Raw genomic sequence first — 15618 nt, forward strand, 5'->3', positions numbered from 1 at the left:
GCTACGTTGGCTCTTATTTATATTGCATAATAACAAATAGTTTCTGCACCAAGAAGTTTACAAAATGATGTATTTAAAAATCATTTCTAGCTCTAATCTGTTCTGCAAACATGTACATTTAAAAGGAGGTTTCTCTTAGATTGTTATCCCTTCCACTGCTCTTGTAAATAGGCAGTCATGATGTACGTGATTTAATCATGCAATTTCTAATGCCTTAGCAAACATACAAGCAAAACATCTCCTTGGCTTCTAAGAACCTATAAATGAAGGGTTAAACATACTACTAAAACATAATAGCCAGTGCCTTTTCCTAACTCCCCTCTAACAGGAAGGCTGACAGATCCTGACCGCAGCAAACAATAGCTGGGATTGTACTAGCAAGAACTAGTTCAGCTGCATCACTTGCCAATAATTTTTTTAACAGATTTAACATTCTTCTGTTTCCTTCACTTGAACAGTATGATGGGGGTGGAGGGGAGAAGGAGGAGAAGAGCAGATAAATTTCCATCAGTCTCAACCACTGAAAGAATTTGTCCTTGGTACCTGCCAAATATGAAACTTCAGACCAGAGGCCAGCCAGCAGGGCTAACCGTTTTGAGATGATAGCAATGATCTCAGAGTAATGCAAACTGGGGCACAGAGCTGCTTTGGCAAAATGTTTTCTGGCTCCACAATACGGTGTTGGGCCTGGGAGCCCGCACACACCCCACCCCAACAGCAGCAGCACAGCCACCAAAGCCCAGGGCTCACATTCTGGGGCTCTAGTGGGGTCCAAACGAAAACTGCCAGCTCTACACAAAATACGTTTTATACCTGCAATTCTTCCAGTGGAGCAAATATATACATGCACATGTGCATAGGTATGCACCTACTATACATAGATATATATCTACATACAAAACATTTCAATTCCATTTGCATTCAAACCATTGCTGAACTACAGGATTCAGCCACAACTGGAGTGTCTACAAGAAAATATTAAAAAATCTCAATTGCCCACCATACTGTAGAACTAACTGTCAGAAGCAGAGGCTTTGCATGTGGCCAGTTGCCTTTGGTTACACATATATACACATTACGTTAAAGCCAGTAAAAAGTAAGCAAAAGAGGCAGCCTACCTTCTATGTCATCTGGAGCTGTGGCATAAATGTTAGAAAGGTTAAGCTTCAGTCTGTCAGGGCACTCTCTATTTACAGTCAGGCTGGGTGATATCACTAGATCTAGCATTTCCTTATACCTGAAGGAAAACAAAGGAAAAATATAATTTATTCATTAATTATGCATGCTTACTAATGATTCAATTTTTTTCCCTAAGAGTATAAATATTAAAGCTGATTACCTAAACCCAGGCTTCATATAAATTCCACATAATAACATTCACTAAAGTTTTCATCAAAGGGAAATGCTGAATTAAAATGCAGTACTTGCTCCCTTGGAGATTACACCCATCTGATTAATGCTTTCCCTTTCTTCCTGGATTTTGCCATACAAAAACTAAATAACCTGATCTCTCATATGCCATCAGAGCAAGAATGTACACACCAGTGTCCAGTGAGGCTCCAGAACAGACTATTAAGGGCTGAAAATTACGTTGAGAGCAGTTAACAGCATTACCTAGTCTTACAAGATAATGAGGTTAGCAGTGGTGATAGGATCAGTTTTCCAGGGGACACTTAAACTAGGCACCTAACTACAATATCCTGACCATTAGGTGGCAGTGGTACGAGGACAGTCCCTTTCACATAAAAAACCATCTTACTTAACCAAAAAATTTAAATGAACAATATACAGGACTTGAGCCTCCAAAGAAAAATGTAATTGTTTGTGTGCACATGACCTACACTATAATGAAAGCTTACAAACTCTGCATTAGACAAACAGTTCAGAAAAGAAAATTACTAAATCATTTTTTCAGACCCTATGTACAACATGAATAGGTCTATTCGTCTAAATACCACCATTTTCAATATATGTGACTGAGTCCAGCTATACACCTTTTCAGAAGTGGGCTCCAAAGACACTTACTTCAAACAGGGCTGCTTGTTTTCCTTGGAAGCATTAGGTGTTTGGGATGGGTATAAAACATGGCATTAAGTGCACAGATTTGCGTACCTATTTTTGCAAGTTTGGGCAAAGACAACAAGGTGAGTACAGTAAAGAAACTGTGTGTTACATTAGGTATCTCCAAGACGGCTTTTATGCAAGGCAGGTTTCCTGGACATCTTTACCCCCACAGCGTTCTGTGCTTGTTCCTGTGCAACCAATGCCTGCAGCTGAACTGTGAAGAACCTACTGGCCAAAGAAAATTTGAAGCTAAGTTTGTCAATCAATTCTGGGTTGTTTTTGTTGGGGTTTGTTTGTTTGGTTGGTTGGTTGTTTTTTTTAATACACACAATGTATAGAAACCTATTTGAATTTTCTAAGACTACACCAATGCATTTTGCAGCTTTAGGTTCAAGTCCAGAACAAATGATGAAAAAAGTAGGACTCAAAGATGCTATGCCCTTTTTCGCTTTCTACAGCCACATAGAGTACACGCCTATTTCAGTCCTCCGGGGGTTACTGAGGGGAACTAGGGCTATTAGGGAAAAGTGTAACTGTGCTCTTGGACTGAGCAGGGCCCAGGCAAGAGCAGATGGGAGAGAGGGCATATGATGGTGAGCAGGTCCAAGGCACCTGGCACACCCCTGCTCTCTGGCTGGGACTTATCTGAGCTGGACTATAAAGGCAACAGACAGCATGGCAGCAACAGGCTGGCAGCAATCCATAGCACACCTAAACCATCATGAAGTTAAAATACAACAGCACATAAACCTGAAACCTTGACACTGGTCTTCCGCAATGCTAATCTACACACTTCTGGGAGAAGCAGGCAGGTTTGTGTTGATTTTCTGTTTAAATACCACTTTACCAGCTTTGAGAAACAGAGAAACAATAAACCACACACTTTTTATCTGAACCTCTCCAATCACTTTTACAAAGCCTGCAAATACCTGTGAGGGAGGACAGTAAGTATTGTTATGCACAGGCACAAACCAAATTAAGTATTTTACCTGTAACTAGAACAGCAAAGACCAATGCCGAGTTCATTTTAACTTCCCCACCTAACAGCTGGGAAGGCACTCTGCCCAGGCCGAGAAAGCATCCACCCTCTGTGGATTTGCAGAATTGCCAAGAATAGGTATGAAGAAGCATAACCATGCACAAGGTCCACAGCCTCAGTCCTCCCTTCTTGAAATGGGATCTGGGCTCCTCTTGTCTGCCTCCCTTGGAAATCCATGTGGACATACGCATTTTCACCACCAACACAGCCTCAAGTCCAGAGGCTGGTAAAGGCTTCCTGATTATGTGCCACGAAGGAGACCCTAAATCAACAGTGAATGACCAATGGGGTAGAAATACTGTACTCTGAATCCAACACTTGTGAGATCCATGCTTCCTAACTGCTGTGCATTATAGATTTGCTAAGAAAACAAGACTAGCATAAAAATCAGTGTTGCTTTGCAGCTCGAGGTTCTTTATTACTAGTGGGCCTCAAAGGGCTCCACCTTCAGAAATGTCCCTGTAAGACAAAGCACAACTGCCTCCCCCTCCCCTCCCTTAAGAGACAGACACTACAGCACAGTAAGACAGGAGCAAAAATGCAGGTGCATAGGGGCCACCAATCATGCTCACCACCAGTGTCCACGCAACCAACTGCACAGAAACACAACAAGGAGTCAGATTTGTACAAGGATACAGAAAACAGTCTCTAGCTGTAAAAATTCCTCCCTAAGTGACTCAGTCTAATGGCAGAGTCAAAACAGCCATCCAGGACTCCTGACCTAACCCTAAACAAAACACAGCTCATGAGAAACTTTACTCAGTCCTGATAGTACTGGAGTAAGCTATGCTCCAAACTGGTAACAACAGAGGCTTCATTGAAGCACATGTGCATCTGCTTTATAGGCAGTCTCAGGCACGAGGAGGCAGGCAGATGTCTTAGAACCACGTACTGTCAGGGGTGGTCACAGCCCTTCTGCACACTTTGCTTATGCCAGAAGAAAAAGAGATTTTTTTTCCTGAAACAGCTAATCTCACTCTTGCTGGCACAGCCAGGCTGCCACAAAAGAAAGGGGTCAAGAAGATTTTTGTGGTGCTAACTTCTCAGTGGGGAGGAACAAGGTCTCTCCTACAAGCAACAATGGCTCCTAAGGCTCTCTTAAAAGCAGCAGGCTGGGCAAGGGCTCTTTTCCCAGAGGAATTACTTTCTTTGAATCCACTGGCACCCAATGAAATTTTGTTTGCATGGCTAAGAACGCAGGGTTTAGTTTTATACCAGGTTTTCTCTTCTGCTGTAAGCAATGTCTGATTTCCCCCCCCCCAGACACCTTATTTCCTTAATGCTATACCTGAACTGAGGAAAAGCACTGCTGTCCTGTCAAGCTGGGGATGTTCTACATTGTTTCTCAGATAACACATGCCCTTCAGCATAATCCAAAACCCCATCATTCATGACACTGCCCGGACTGTTGCCAAGTGAATAGGAGCAGATGTTTAAAGTGAAATGATCTTTTATAATGATTAATGCACTTTAATTACATCATTATTCAGATATTTCATTAGCTACTCTGAAAATGTTTTCTGTTGGTTTTGTTCTGTTCACTTTTGTATTCACACAGTCCCATCACGCTTCCCTGGATTTGTTCTATAACATTTTCCCAGTTTTTTTCCAGCATCCATTTCTCTTTATGTATCAGTTGCATGTACAAACAGGTATCACTTCACAGAAATGCCTGGCTGGTTGTGCATGTCACGTGTATGTTCGCATTGTTAGTGGCTCTGCATGTTTTGCATGCACTTTTTACCAATTTGTTCATGTGCATTTCTTGTTTATGTACTACTTCGCAAGAGTTTCTGAAATTCCAGTTTTAACAAATGGCAATCTACATAAAATCTTCAGTAAAACCATGGAACCAGGATGGTACTTAAATGACATGCTGGAGTGCAACTGATGAAAATATCAGGTCTTTGCTTGCTTTTTAGAGCAAAAAATTTTCTGGCTTAAGTCATGTACAGTAAATCAGTAATAAAGCTTGCTGAATATGAGCTTTTATTAAAACCAGTGATGGCAGCATCTAGCATACTGGGATGACAGACATCTGGAAGAGCTTTTGGCTTCTATAATTAAGAAGAACCTTGTGTGAATTTGGTGCTCAGCTTTTCCATTAGAATCCCCTACTCAAAACCCAATATTTTGCCCTGAAAGTTGGCCCACAAAATCTCTGCCAAGAACAGAAACTTTTCTCTTTACTAATGTTTAGGAAGGAAAAAAGAAAAATAAAAGTCTTTTTCAGTCATTCTGAAGCTAGGAATGCCAAATTAAACATTTTAAGGTTTCAAATTTTTGATCGAGGTGTTGGGGTAACCTACAAATCACATTTTCTTTTACAATGATGTTTTGAAGGCAGTTATTCCAGGCCCCAACTCAAAACACTCAAAACGTGCTGAAAAATCAAACTACTGAGCGATCCTATCTCTCTCCAGCAAAGTGCTCAAAGATAAGTGTAAGTGCAGTGCCAAAGTGGGACCCAGACTGCAGACTGAGTCAGCAAGGTGCTCTGGATACTGATGGTGATGAGAACTTGATGGATAACATTTTGAAAGGATGAAACAGGAAATCTCCGTGGCATTGTAGGCAGATGCAACCACATCACAGCTCTGCTCAGCACAGCTGAAAGGCCAGAAGGCACCAGCACGGATGAAGGAGACTCCTCCCAAAGCTTGGACCTCTGCTGCACTGCCATAATTTAAAGCATCTCTCAGTCGGCTCTAAGTTGTTTTTAACATCCTCCCCACAACACACTAACGGCATCATCTTGGGACCACAGGCATTTCCATCCTCACTGTGGAAGAAGTGGACTTGTTCCTGGGAGTTTGCATATTTCACTTGTGTCTACTGTATTTCTGGGGTGAGAAGGTAGTATTCTGGCTTCAATACGTACAAGTACGTGAAGTAGAACGAATGTTCAAAAGAGCACTTCCAGGACATTTTCAGTAAATAAGACACCTGGGTAGTAAGTAGTACCAGGGTAAACTCAATGACCAAGTGACAAAGAGATTTCAGAGGGAATGTGTGCAAGGAAGGGCAGAGCATTTGCCCTGTAATGACAGCAGTCTGTGAGGGTACTTGAGCAACAGGAGTCTGATGGTACAGTTCAGAAAGGACATACAAGGTACGAGGCAAAAAGCTAGCATGGCTGTGGAAAAAAAATAAAGCGAATGAGCTCTGCATCTGCTATCAGTGGAGGAACTGATGAGTTAGGAATCCTGCAGAATGAAGCAGGTGAGAAATGAACGATAGGACTCCTGCCCCTGGGAAAAACCTGCCAGATCCTGCAATGGGAAAGACAAGATACTTTAAGGGAGCATGAAATTACAAAGAAAGTTTGGCCATGAAGGGAGAGGCAGATCTAGAAATTACTCTCCCTGCACCATCCCCATGCGATGATCTTCTCAAGAATTTTTACTCGTATCTGGCTAGAGGCCAAATACAAGCTTAAACCACTAGATCTTCCTAAACATATGCATATGCCAACACAGAGCCCTAGGCAAAAGTGGTACAAGCCAAGTCCTCTGCTTTTAGCTTTGCTGGGAAGGAGAACAGTAGAGACAGATTGCAGCCTAATTGCAAGAGTAGTATTTTTGTTTTGCTTCCATGACTTTATCTGGTTTTAATTACTTGATCAACTGCTTTCACCTTTATTCTCCTCAAAAAAGTGCTACGCATCATAAAAAAGATGACAGTCTGATTCCCCACTTCGTTTCTAAAGTGAATTACTAAAAGATAACTGCAGAAAAAGTGGGAAGATGGCTTTCTGAATTTCTGATACAAAGAAAACAAACCAACCAACCAACCCACCCCAATCCTAAAAAGTTTGTCTTTCACTCCTAGGGAATTCAAGAGTTGTTGTAGTTTTTTCCCACATGTGTAAAATTTTCAAAAGCACCTGCTATGTCTCTTAATTTTCATTGGGAATTAAGACTCCTACTGTTGTAGCCCTTGGGAAACATGGCAGGTTAGCCAGCTTTGCCAGGACTAACTGGTTACAAAATTATGCTCCCCATTTTACTGCACTCCTGCACAAAAAAAGGAATAATTCATAAGCAGGGAAAACCCTATTATCTTGCAGCCACCTTCCAGGTGGTATAACAATAGGGAATCTCGTATACTGATGATTTTGGCTACTTCTACCCACACATTTCAAGAGCAGAGGAAAGTAATTTCATTTCCTCTGTCAGTACATTGCTTCTTCGCACTGTTAGGACGTTTTCCCTCCATCTATAATAGATCCTTTGTTCCTTCCAAGAACTCAAAGATGCTTCAGCAGGTGAAAACCATGATACTATTTTCTGTTTTATAATGAATCTTAGCTCATCCACAAGTACATCTGATAGATGTATGCAGGAAAGGCCTGAATAGGCATAAAGTTCAACCTGAGCTGGCATAAATGCTCATGCACAAGACTGACAGTACAGCCATGATGACAAGATATCCTTTCAAGGTGACCTGCAGGGCAGCATGCCTCAGGCTGCTTATATTCCTGAAAGCTGCCTTTCACTGACGTAATCAGACAATAAAAGCAGCAGTACTTGTCTGGATTTATCATTGCCCAGCCCATTTCAGACACAAAAATAAGAGGACTCATAGTAGTATGGCTTGTAGCACAGCAGCTGGGGGTGGGGGTACAAAGTTGTATTATTCTCCAGCACGTAGTATCTCAGGCTAAGGATTAAACCAAGAGGAACAAGAGAAAAGTTATGTGATAGGCAAGGGACACAGCTCATCAGACCGCAACCAGAAATTAAATTGAGGTGAGGCTACTCCAGATGACAGGCACAGAGCTAAGCTTTCCTGCAACCGCTGATCAGATTGAGTCAAGTATGAGAGATGAGAAAAAACAAACAGGCAAGACAAAAAAGGAGCCGAAGGCTGTACTGGCTAAACTCGATCCCACAGCAAGAAAAATCTTCATTTGAACTGAAGCAAGATGCCACTCGCTTTCTGAAAAAAGCTGGGAAGAAAGGCCCATCTGAGCAGTGCCTTTGTGCAGCTCAGAGAAAGCTCGGCAGAGGCTGCACATGGAGCATGCAGGAACACCCAAGCCCTCCCTGGCCAGAGGACAGTGGTCTTGAGCCGTGCTTCTTCACATCCCCTCATCACTCCCTTTGTGTACATATTGTCACACAGTTTTTAAATCTTACTGTTGGTCTTCTGAAATGCTCATCTCTTCTTTAGTCCAGCATAGGAATAGCTGGCCACAGGGTAATGTTAAGAAATCCTACAACTCTAATAAAGTAAAATAGATACACACACAGCTTCAGTTTAAACAGGCAAACAAAAACAACACAGAAACAACCACCCCAAAACTTGAAATAAGAGCACAAGCACCCAAGTAAGGTCTGGATCACAAATAGGTTGTTAATTCAGTAGTAAAATGAAAAACTTTCCACAAAAACAGCCCTTCCTTTTCCGTATTTATTCTGCATATATCTAAAATTATTCACTTGAGAAAAAAAAATGGTTCGAGTTTACATTAAGATTTTCAAATTACTTTCTTTTTAAAATGTGTTAATTCTAAACAATTTTAAGAAAAATAACTGAGAAAATAACAAAACAGACCATTTCTGTCACACTTCTGAAACCACTATTGTTTAAAAATACCCAAAGTACTCCAACAACTTTAAAAATCCTTTCCCACATGTTTGTTTTGTTTTGTTTTATTTTACATGAGACAGTATTTTTGATCACTTTTACTTTCACTGGAAGTTTTCTGTCTTGCTCTAACCCATAGACCAGACAGTAAAAAACAAATTAAAAATCCTGTCTCATGAATTTTTCAGCCAACTTTTTTTTTTTTCTTTCTTTTTGAGGAAAGCCTGCTTTAAGATTTTTGAGAGCTTGGGACTAGCAAAAATAATTGCATGCCTTGTTTCCCTGGAAGTCCTGAATTTCCAGATGCACTGGCTTTCTCCACCAGGCTTTATCACCTGGTATGCTAGACTGTTTTTGAAGGGTTTTTTAATTATTTTTTTTGTAAACACACTGTTTCTTTCTTGTCTCAGACCTGTTAGTTAAAAAAAAAAAAAAGCTGGCTGTCTTCATAGAAATAAATGTTCTTCCCACTCCTAGCATAGCTGCACAACTCTTCTCCAGGTGCTCTTTCCCCGACCCCCACATTGCAGACACAGAGCAATACTGAGAAAAAAGAGGGGGTCCGGGCTGGGCTGTGATCCGCCCCCTGCACTTCCTGCAATTAACTCCGGAAGAGATTGAAGGAAGATAGACTAGGGGAAGCATCAGCATTTTCTGGTTGAGCAGTCCAAGGTAAAGGGGATTCAGTGCATATAAAAACAAACAAGACTAGCTACCTTCACTGTTTGTTATGGAGGAACAGTCTGAAAGGTAGCTTGAGAATTCTAAGTGAGTTAATGATGGGGTTTGTGCCACAGACCTTCAATCTGACAGCCTAACCAGAAAATATGTAATTGCTTTGAGTCACTGGGGTTTTCAAAATTAATTTCAACACAAGTATTTCACTTAGAATAAGTCAAAATGAGAAAGTTGACTTTTTCAGAATGCCTTTTTTTTTGTCTAATGAATGTTTGCTAAATGGAGCAACATTTGCAAAAGATATTATTTGCCAAAGAATAAAATTGTTGAGCTGTCTTGCTGTGGACAATCAAGTACCACACAGAACAGACTAAGTTGGTAACAAAATGCTATAAGCTTATAGCCTACAATCATTTGAAAACTAAAATTGTGTGTATACATAAATATATATGCACACAAACAAATGTACATATATCACCTCTTTCCGCTTCCCCATTTCTCTTTGACATTCATAAGCTTTTTAATTTCCTTACACCTCTTCCTATTCAGATCCCCCAAGTGTGCCAGGGCTGCCACGGAGCTGCAGAAAACCACTCCCGTAGCTTCAGCTGCACAATCATGGTCCATAACACAAACCAATTGCCTCCAAAGATGGGGCTTCACAAACCAGGTACCTTAGGGTCCAGCTCATGAGACTTACTTGCCACTACTTAGGCACCTCTTTCCATTCTGAAGAACTATGATTTTTATTCTTTCTCTTCAGAATCACAAGGGCTAAAAGAACCACGCTTCAATGTAATCACAAAAATATGATTTAAGAAAAACGATGAGATTTGGAATGAGGAAATAACAGCTGATAACTTAGATACTCATGCTGAAATCATCTGGGTTCTGTTAGGGGAGTGTGCAAGAATGTGTTTTGTCTTGTAGCCTACTTGTTACTTTTAAGTCGCTGATTTCATCTAGCTTTGAAATTTGGAGGAAAAGGAGCTCTGAGAAACTAAGTAATCCACAGTTCTTTAGTGAAAACAAGATGGACTGAATAATCCAGTCTCTTACAAGGCCCTGACCGACCCTTGCCTGAATGATGTTGTAGGCAGCCTCAGCTGCCCATGTGCACTGGGGCCTTAGAAGCTGTAGGGCTGGTGGTTGCCCCTAAAACAGCAACGTGGTGCAGTATAAAGGTGCATGTAGTCACCAGGCTGAATTTGACATCAGCTAGGGAGAACTATATGTAATTGTTGAAGGAGACAACAGAGAATTGCAATTCTACTTTTGCTTCCAAGTTCCACCACTAACAGACTGGGCAAGTTTCTCAGGACTACATTAAGACCTCTATAAATGTGGGAAATACCATATAAACTGCCAATTAAGTTCTTTTTAGGGGCTGGAAAGTGCTCTGAAATCTTTAGGTGAACTCTGTTACACCATCGCAGTATCAATATCCATGCCAATGAATAATGACCATCCTGAACACAAGACAGCCAAGAAAGAGGTGAGGCACGAGAGCTGTCCTTCAGGGCATGTTCTCTCACTCATTTTTGGTCCAAAAGCTCTCCATTCCCAGACTATGAGAATTTCTTCACCCCTTTGATTTACTTTTTAAACCCGTCACAGACCTGCAATGGCTCGAACAACCCAATAAGAAAGGCAAGCCTGCCCCTTTATAACAGGCCTGTGTCAGCACCTCCATTCTCAGCCTGTAAAGGAGTAGCATTCAGGGAATAATAATTCAGAAAGAGCTATGGGAAAAGAACTATGAAATATAAGTTAGTAAAAGGACCTTGGATGTGAGGGAAAAGTCTAGTATAACAGCATAGGTGAGGCTGGAGTGAGAATGACATACCCTCTCCTTGGTTAAATCCCCCAAGTCGGACCTCCTCTGACCAGAGAAGACAGCAAAGAGGAAAGCCTGTTGTACGTGTAGAAGGTTGAAAGCATCTTTCTTTGTCTGGGACTCTTCTCCTGCCCTCCTGCTCCCAGTAAGGGAAGAGAAGACTATCTCATCTGTCTGCAGGAATAAACCAAGGAAGATCATCCTCAAGGATTCAGAACCAATGAATGCCTCACAGTTTGATCTATTTACGAAGTATCTTGATGAGGGAAAACCCAAAAGCTTGCCTCATTGTCCTAAATGCAGCTGATGTCCTACATACCAGAAGGAAATGTGACAAAGTTTGTGGTCGCTATAAAACTGAAGATACTTTCTTAAGAAACTGGAAGTAAAATATAATTTAACAATGTGTCTGAAAACCCTACTTTGGCTTAGTCTCACAGCCCGGCATTGGAAGTAGTATCCCAACCATCCCCCAGCTCCTCATATTTTAAAAAAATAATTAAAAAAAGGTTTTGTGGTAGTCCATTACTACACATGAGGGAAGACAAAAAAAAAATCTAACCTCCCCCAAAGTCAGCTTCCTTAATTGCTTCTCTTCCTCCAACAGATTTCTAGGTTAGGGTCTTCAGGGCAGGGGGGAGCGGGGTGGGGTTTTATTTTCATTTTGGATTTTCCTTGCTGTGGTCTTAATTAATGCATCATTAAATCAGAACTTGTGATTCCCAAGTGATTGATAATTGAGCATGCCTGTGGCAGCCGTGAGACACAAGCCCTGCTACCCACTCTGAAGGCAGTTTGCCTGCCAGGGTGATGGATTTGCCCTGAGACTCAACACTTCGTGGGTGGGAAGGACCCTCTTGATCTGCTTCTGCAGAACTGGGACAGCAGGACAGCACATTTAATACCACAGTCAAGAGGCCTGCGTGTTTTCACTACAGAAAAACACCCTTCAACCCTCCTGCTTTGCTCTCCTTATTGATAAAACATGAATGATGGTGATAAAGCCATGGGACTCCTGAATAAAACTCCTCCATTAGTGCTAAGGTTTATGGAAATACCAGATTCACAAAGTTTAGACCATTCTATGATCAACAGTGAATTTCTGGCTGGATCATCTTCAGACATGTTGAGTCAAACTAGTTAAGCCTAATAATGCAAAAATAGCTGCCTCCCTCCTTTTGATACTGCTTAACACACTCTTCATAAATGCTGTAGGCAAAGCTTGTACAGCACTAATGCAATTGCTATGAAGAGTACTACAAATGCAGGTGCTTCTTCATTACCACTTAACCCTGAAACTGCTTTCCATGTGCATGGCCTGAATGTACAGCTGATTTGCTCCTGGATTATGAAATCCAACTGTACTCTGATATACTTTCCCTCATTTGATTTGAAGTCAGTCAGGTTACCAATCTGGATTTAGTAAATATTTTGGTTAAATAAATCAAATTTATAAACTTTAATATTCACTTAGTCACAATCCTTTCTCTTTCTTTGAAACAAGCAGAGGGTGGTCTTACAGGAGAGGCTATCACTCCGCTAAGCTTCGAGAAGTTATCCTTCCCTCCTCTTGCTCACAGATATGATTCAGTAATCATCTTCTCCCTCTTTTGACTCTTAATAAAAATAAAATGTCATTGTTAATAATTATTACTGATCTCAATTTATCTGAGGAAAGAAACGTTTTCTAGAGGAAGTCAAAGTTTTTCATTCCCAGCTCTGACACTAACTCACTGGCCATACACAACATCTCTCTCCTTTGCCTATTCCCTACACAATGCTGTTGAAGGTTTATTTAAGTTCAGAGCAAGCAGTTCTGAACACTGGTAATTCTTGGTTACTGGAACTTGGGTACCTCCATGTGCAAGTGCTAGGTTTCCATCTGCTCACACAAATGCAGAAAGGTTTGTGCTGTCATTACTGGCAAACATATATGCATACCAGATATGCATTTTTACAGCACTGAGCTCCTACTATGCTTTTAAAACCACAAGAAGTTATTGTTTAGGGTAAGGCCTCCAAGAATTTCTGTGAAATGTGCAGGATTTACTCTGCTGGTAAATACTATTTCTGTAGTGAAAGCCAGTTGCTTCATCAGTAGGAATAACCAATTGTAAACTTTTCTGTTCCTGTATGTCTAACAGGAAGGTTCAAAAGGGATATTCTGAATCAGGAGACAGGTAGCTTATAGAGAGAAGTTAAGTGGAGCAGACTTCTCATTTTAAAGAGTTACAGTTTGCTCACTACTGTTTTACTAACACAACTGAGTTGCTGCGTATCTTGGGGATGTTAGGAGGAAAAAAGACTAGCTATCCAAAAGCAATGCTTGAGCAATAGCTGCACTTTTATTGGTCACTCATGCTAATTAATAGTGCAGGAACAGCTAAGGGGAAAAGTTTACTCAGAGCAAATGTCCACATGTTTTCCTTGATATTTATTCCATTACTGATTAGTTTCTGTGAGTATTTGAAAGTCAGGCTAAAATAAAAAGGCTGAAATAACAAATGGAACAGCTTGATTCTCTTTGTGGCTTCAGGTGGACTGAGGTCTGATTTCCCAAGAGTTTTGGTGTGACAATAGGCTGAAGCTTTTTCTTCAAGCCCAGGTGAAAGCTAACCCAGACCCACAATCCCAAAGCTGTTAGCAGCAGGTTTATTTTCAAGACAGAGGGAAGGGATTTTTACCGGGATGACAAGAGGATATTATCAAACAAGGAAGAGTTACAGAGCACCTTTGCAGAGATCCAGTCACTGATACACCACAGGGCAGCATGGAAGTGAATATACCAAATGATAAATGCACTAACATCACTTGCCATTCACACAAACGTCCTTATTTTCCTTTGCGAAGTCTGATCAGATAAAGAAAAACACTTTCAGGAAAGTGCCATTTTATGATATTAAACAGGCCTCAAATGACTTACCAACGTACAGAGACACACTGACATTTGAACTGCAGTTTTGTTTTCAGTCTTGTTTTTCCCTGCTGTGACTACTGCATTTGAATAACTGAATTTTTAAGATATCTTTTCCTCCTTTCACCATGACGTAATGCAACTGTTGCACAAGACTAACAATGTAGAGCTACTGCTGCGGGAGCCAAATTTGGCACCAAGAGAGATTAGAGTTGGCACAAAACACCATGATCTTTAAAATAAATTTGGCAGACATACTGAAAAGGTTTGCCATTGCTGCCATAAACAGCATACAGAGCAGTAAATGGAAAAGTGCTGAAAGAGACCATGGTTTTGTTACTGGAACAAAGACCTCAATTAGCTAACCACTTAATCTAGCACCTACTCATATATGAAAACTGAAGAATTTTTTATAATAGCACATCAAAATTAAGGGCAGCAGCAGGGACCAAAGTGTAACATAACAGTGCCTTTCATATGTCCATCATACCAAACTCAGTCTACAAAAACCTCCAGCCAGCTACCTATTAGCCAGGAGAATCTCTGTGCACAACTGCAAGGTCCACTAGATTATTCAAAGAAAAATACTTGATCCATACAAGAACACATCTGTCTCAACAAATTTATCTTTCCAGTACTTTTCAGTTATGGTTTCCCAAGAGGGAATTTGCTCCTACTCAATGATTGTGGAGCAGTGCTCTGGAAAGAGGTATGTATGTGTATTTTTCTTTTTGAAATGCAGAAGGAACGGAAAGAGAAATTCACGTTTTCCTCACTGTATCCCCTTCTCTCTGCTTGAACTGAAAAAGCGTGGGCAGATTTTCTCTGCTCTATATAAGGGTCTGATAATTTGAGATGTGGACATCTGCCTGCAACTGGACAGATGCCACCAGCTTATTTCACCACAGGCAACTAGACAGCCATGTAATAGCAGCATTTTTCAATTGCTACTATTTTTTTTAAGCTCAGTACCTAGCAGAAAAATTCCATATTCCATCCCAAATTTCAAAACTCTAAGCACCAATTCTAAAACAAGGGACCACCTTCACCAGGCAGATAAAAGTCCGAAGCATGCGTGCTGCCGGAACAGCTTTTTGCCAATCTGGTTAGCATTAACACATGTAAGATCATTCAAAGCACATTTCAAGTGATTTATCTGATCCTCAGTATTAACCATGCATTTTCATAAGTAGTAACAAAAAACACTCCTAATGGATATCCAATGTGGGCTTTGTGTGTGGAGGCATACAGAAGTTAGTCTCCTGTTGCAACTTATTTAGGCATAGATGAAAAACAAGAATTGGCTTAAAGGTGAAAACTTGACTTTTTATTTTCCTCACTCCCCAAAATCAAACTGAAAAAAATAAGATCAGATTACTATGACCTGACAGCTTCAAATTCTTCACACGAAACTGCCAAATCAGGAAACAGAGGACAACTTTAAATGACCAAAAACCATGGTATCTTTTACTGCAAGATGTTTACAGCTTCAAT

The 15618-nt window shown here is 40.7% G+C and overlaps 1 protein-coding gene across 12 annotated transcripts in view; it reads right to left on the bottom strand.

The window, feature by feature from the left end:
- EYA2 (EYA transcriptional coactivator and phosphatase 2) overlaps window positions 1–15618 on the bottom strand; it is a 101217-nt gene that overhangs the window by 58598 nt on the left and 27001 nt on the right. For 11 of the 12 annotated variants that reach the window (XM_055814372.1, XM_055814375.1, XM_055814371.1 and 8 more), the window contains one exon: window positions 1119–1237. In XM_055814372.1, the coding sequence (XP_055670347.1) occupies window positions 1119–1227 (109 nt within the window). In that variant the 5' untranslated portion in view covers window positions 1228–1237. Of the gene's footprint in view, window positions 1–1118; window positions 1238–15618 lie in introns of those variants that run through there. The other variant, XM_055814376.1, reaches the window with a different exon arrangement.

Source organism: Falco peregrinus, chromosome 9, assembly GCF_023634155.1.
Source record: "Falco peregrinus isolate bFalPer1 chromosome 9, bFalPer1.pri, whole genome shotgun sequence".
Taxonomy (NCBI): Eukaryota; Metazoa; Chordata; class Aves; order Falconiformes; family Falconidae; genus Falco; species Falco peregrinus.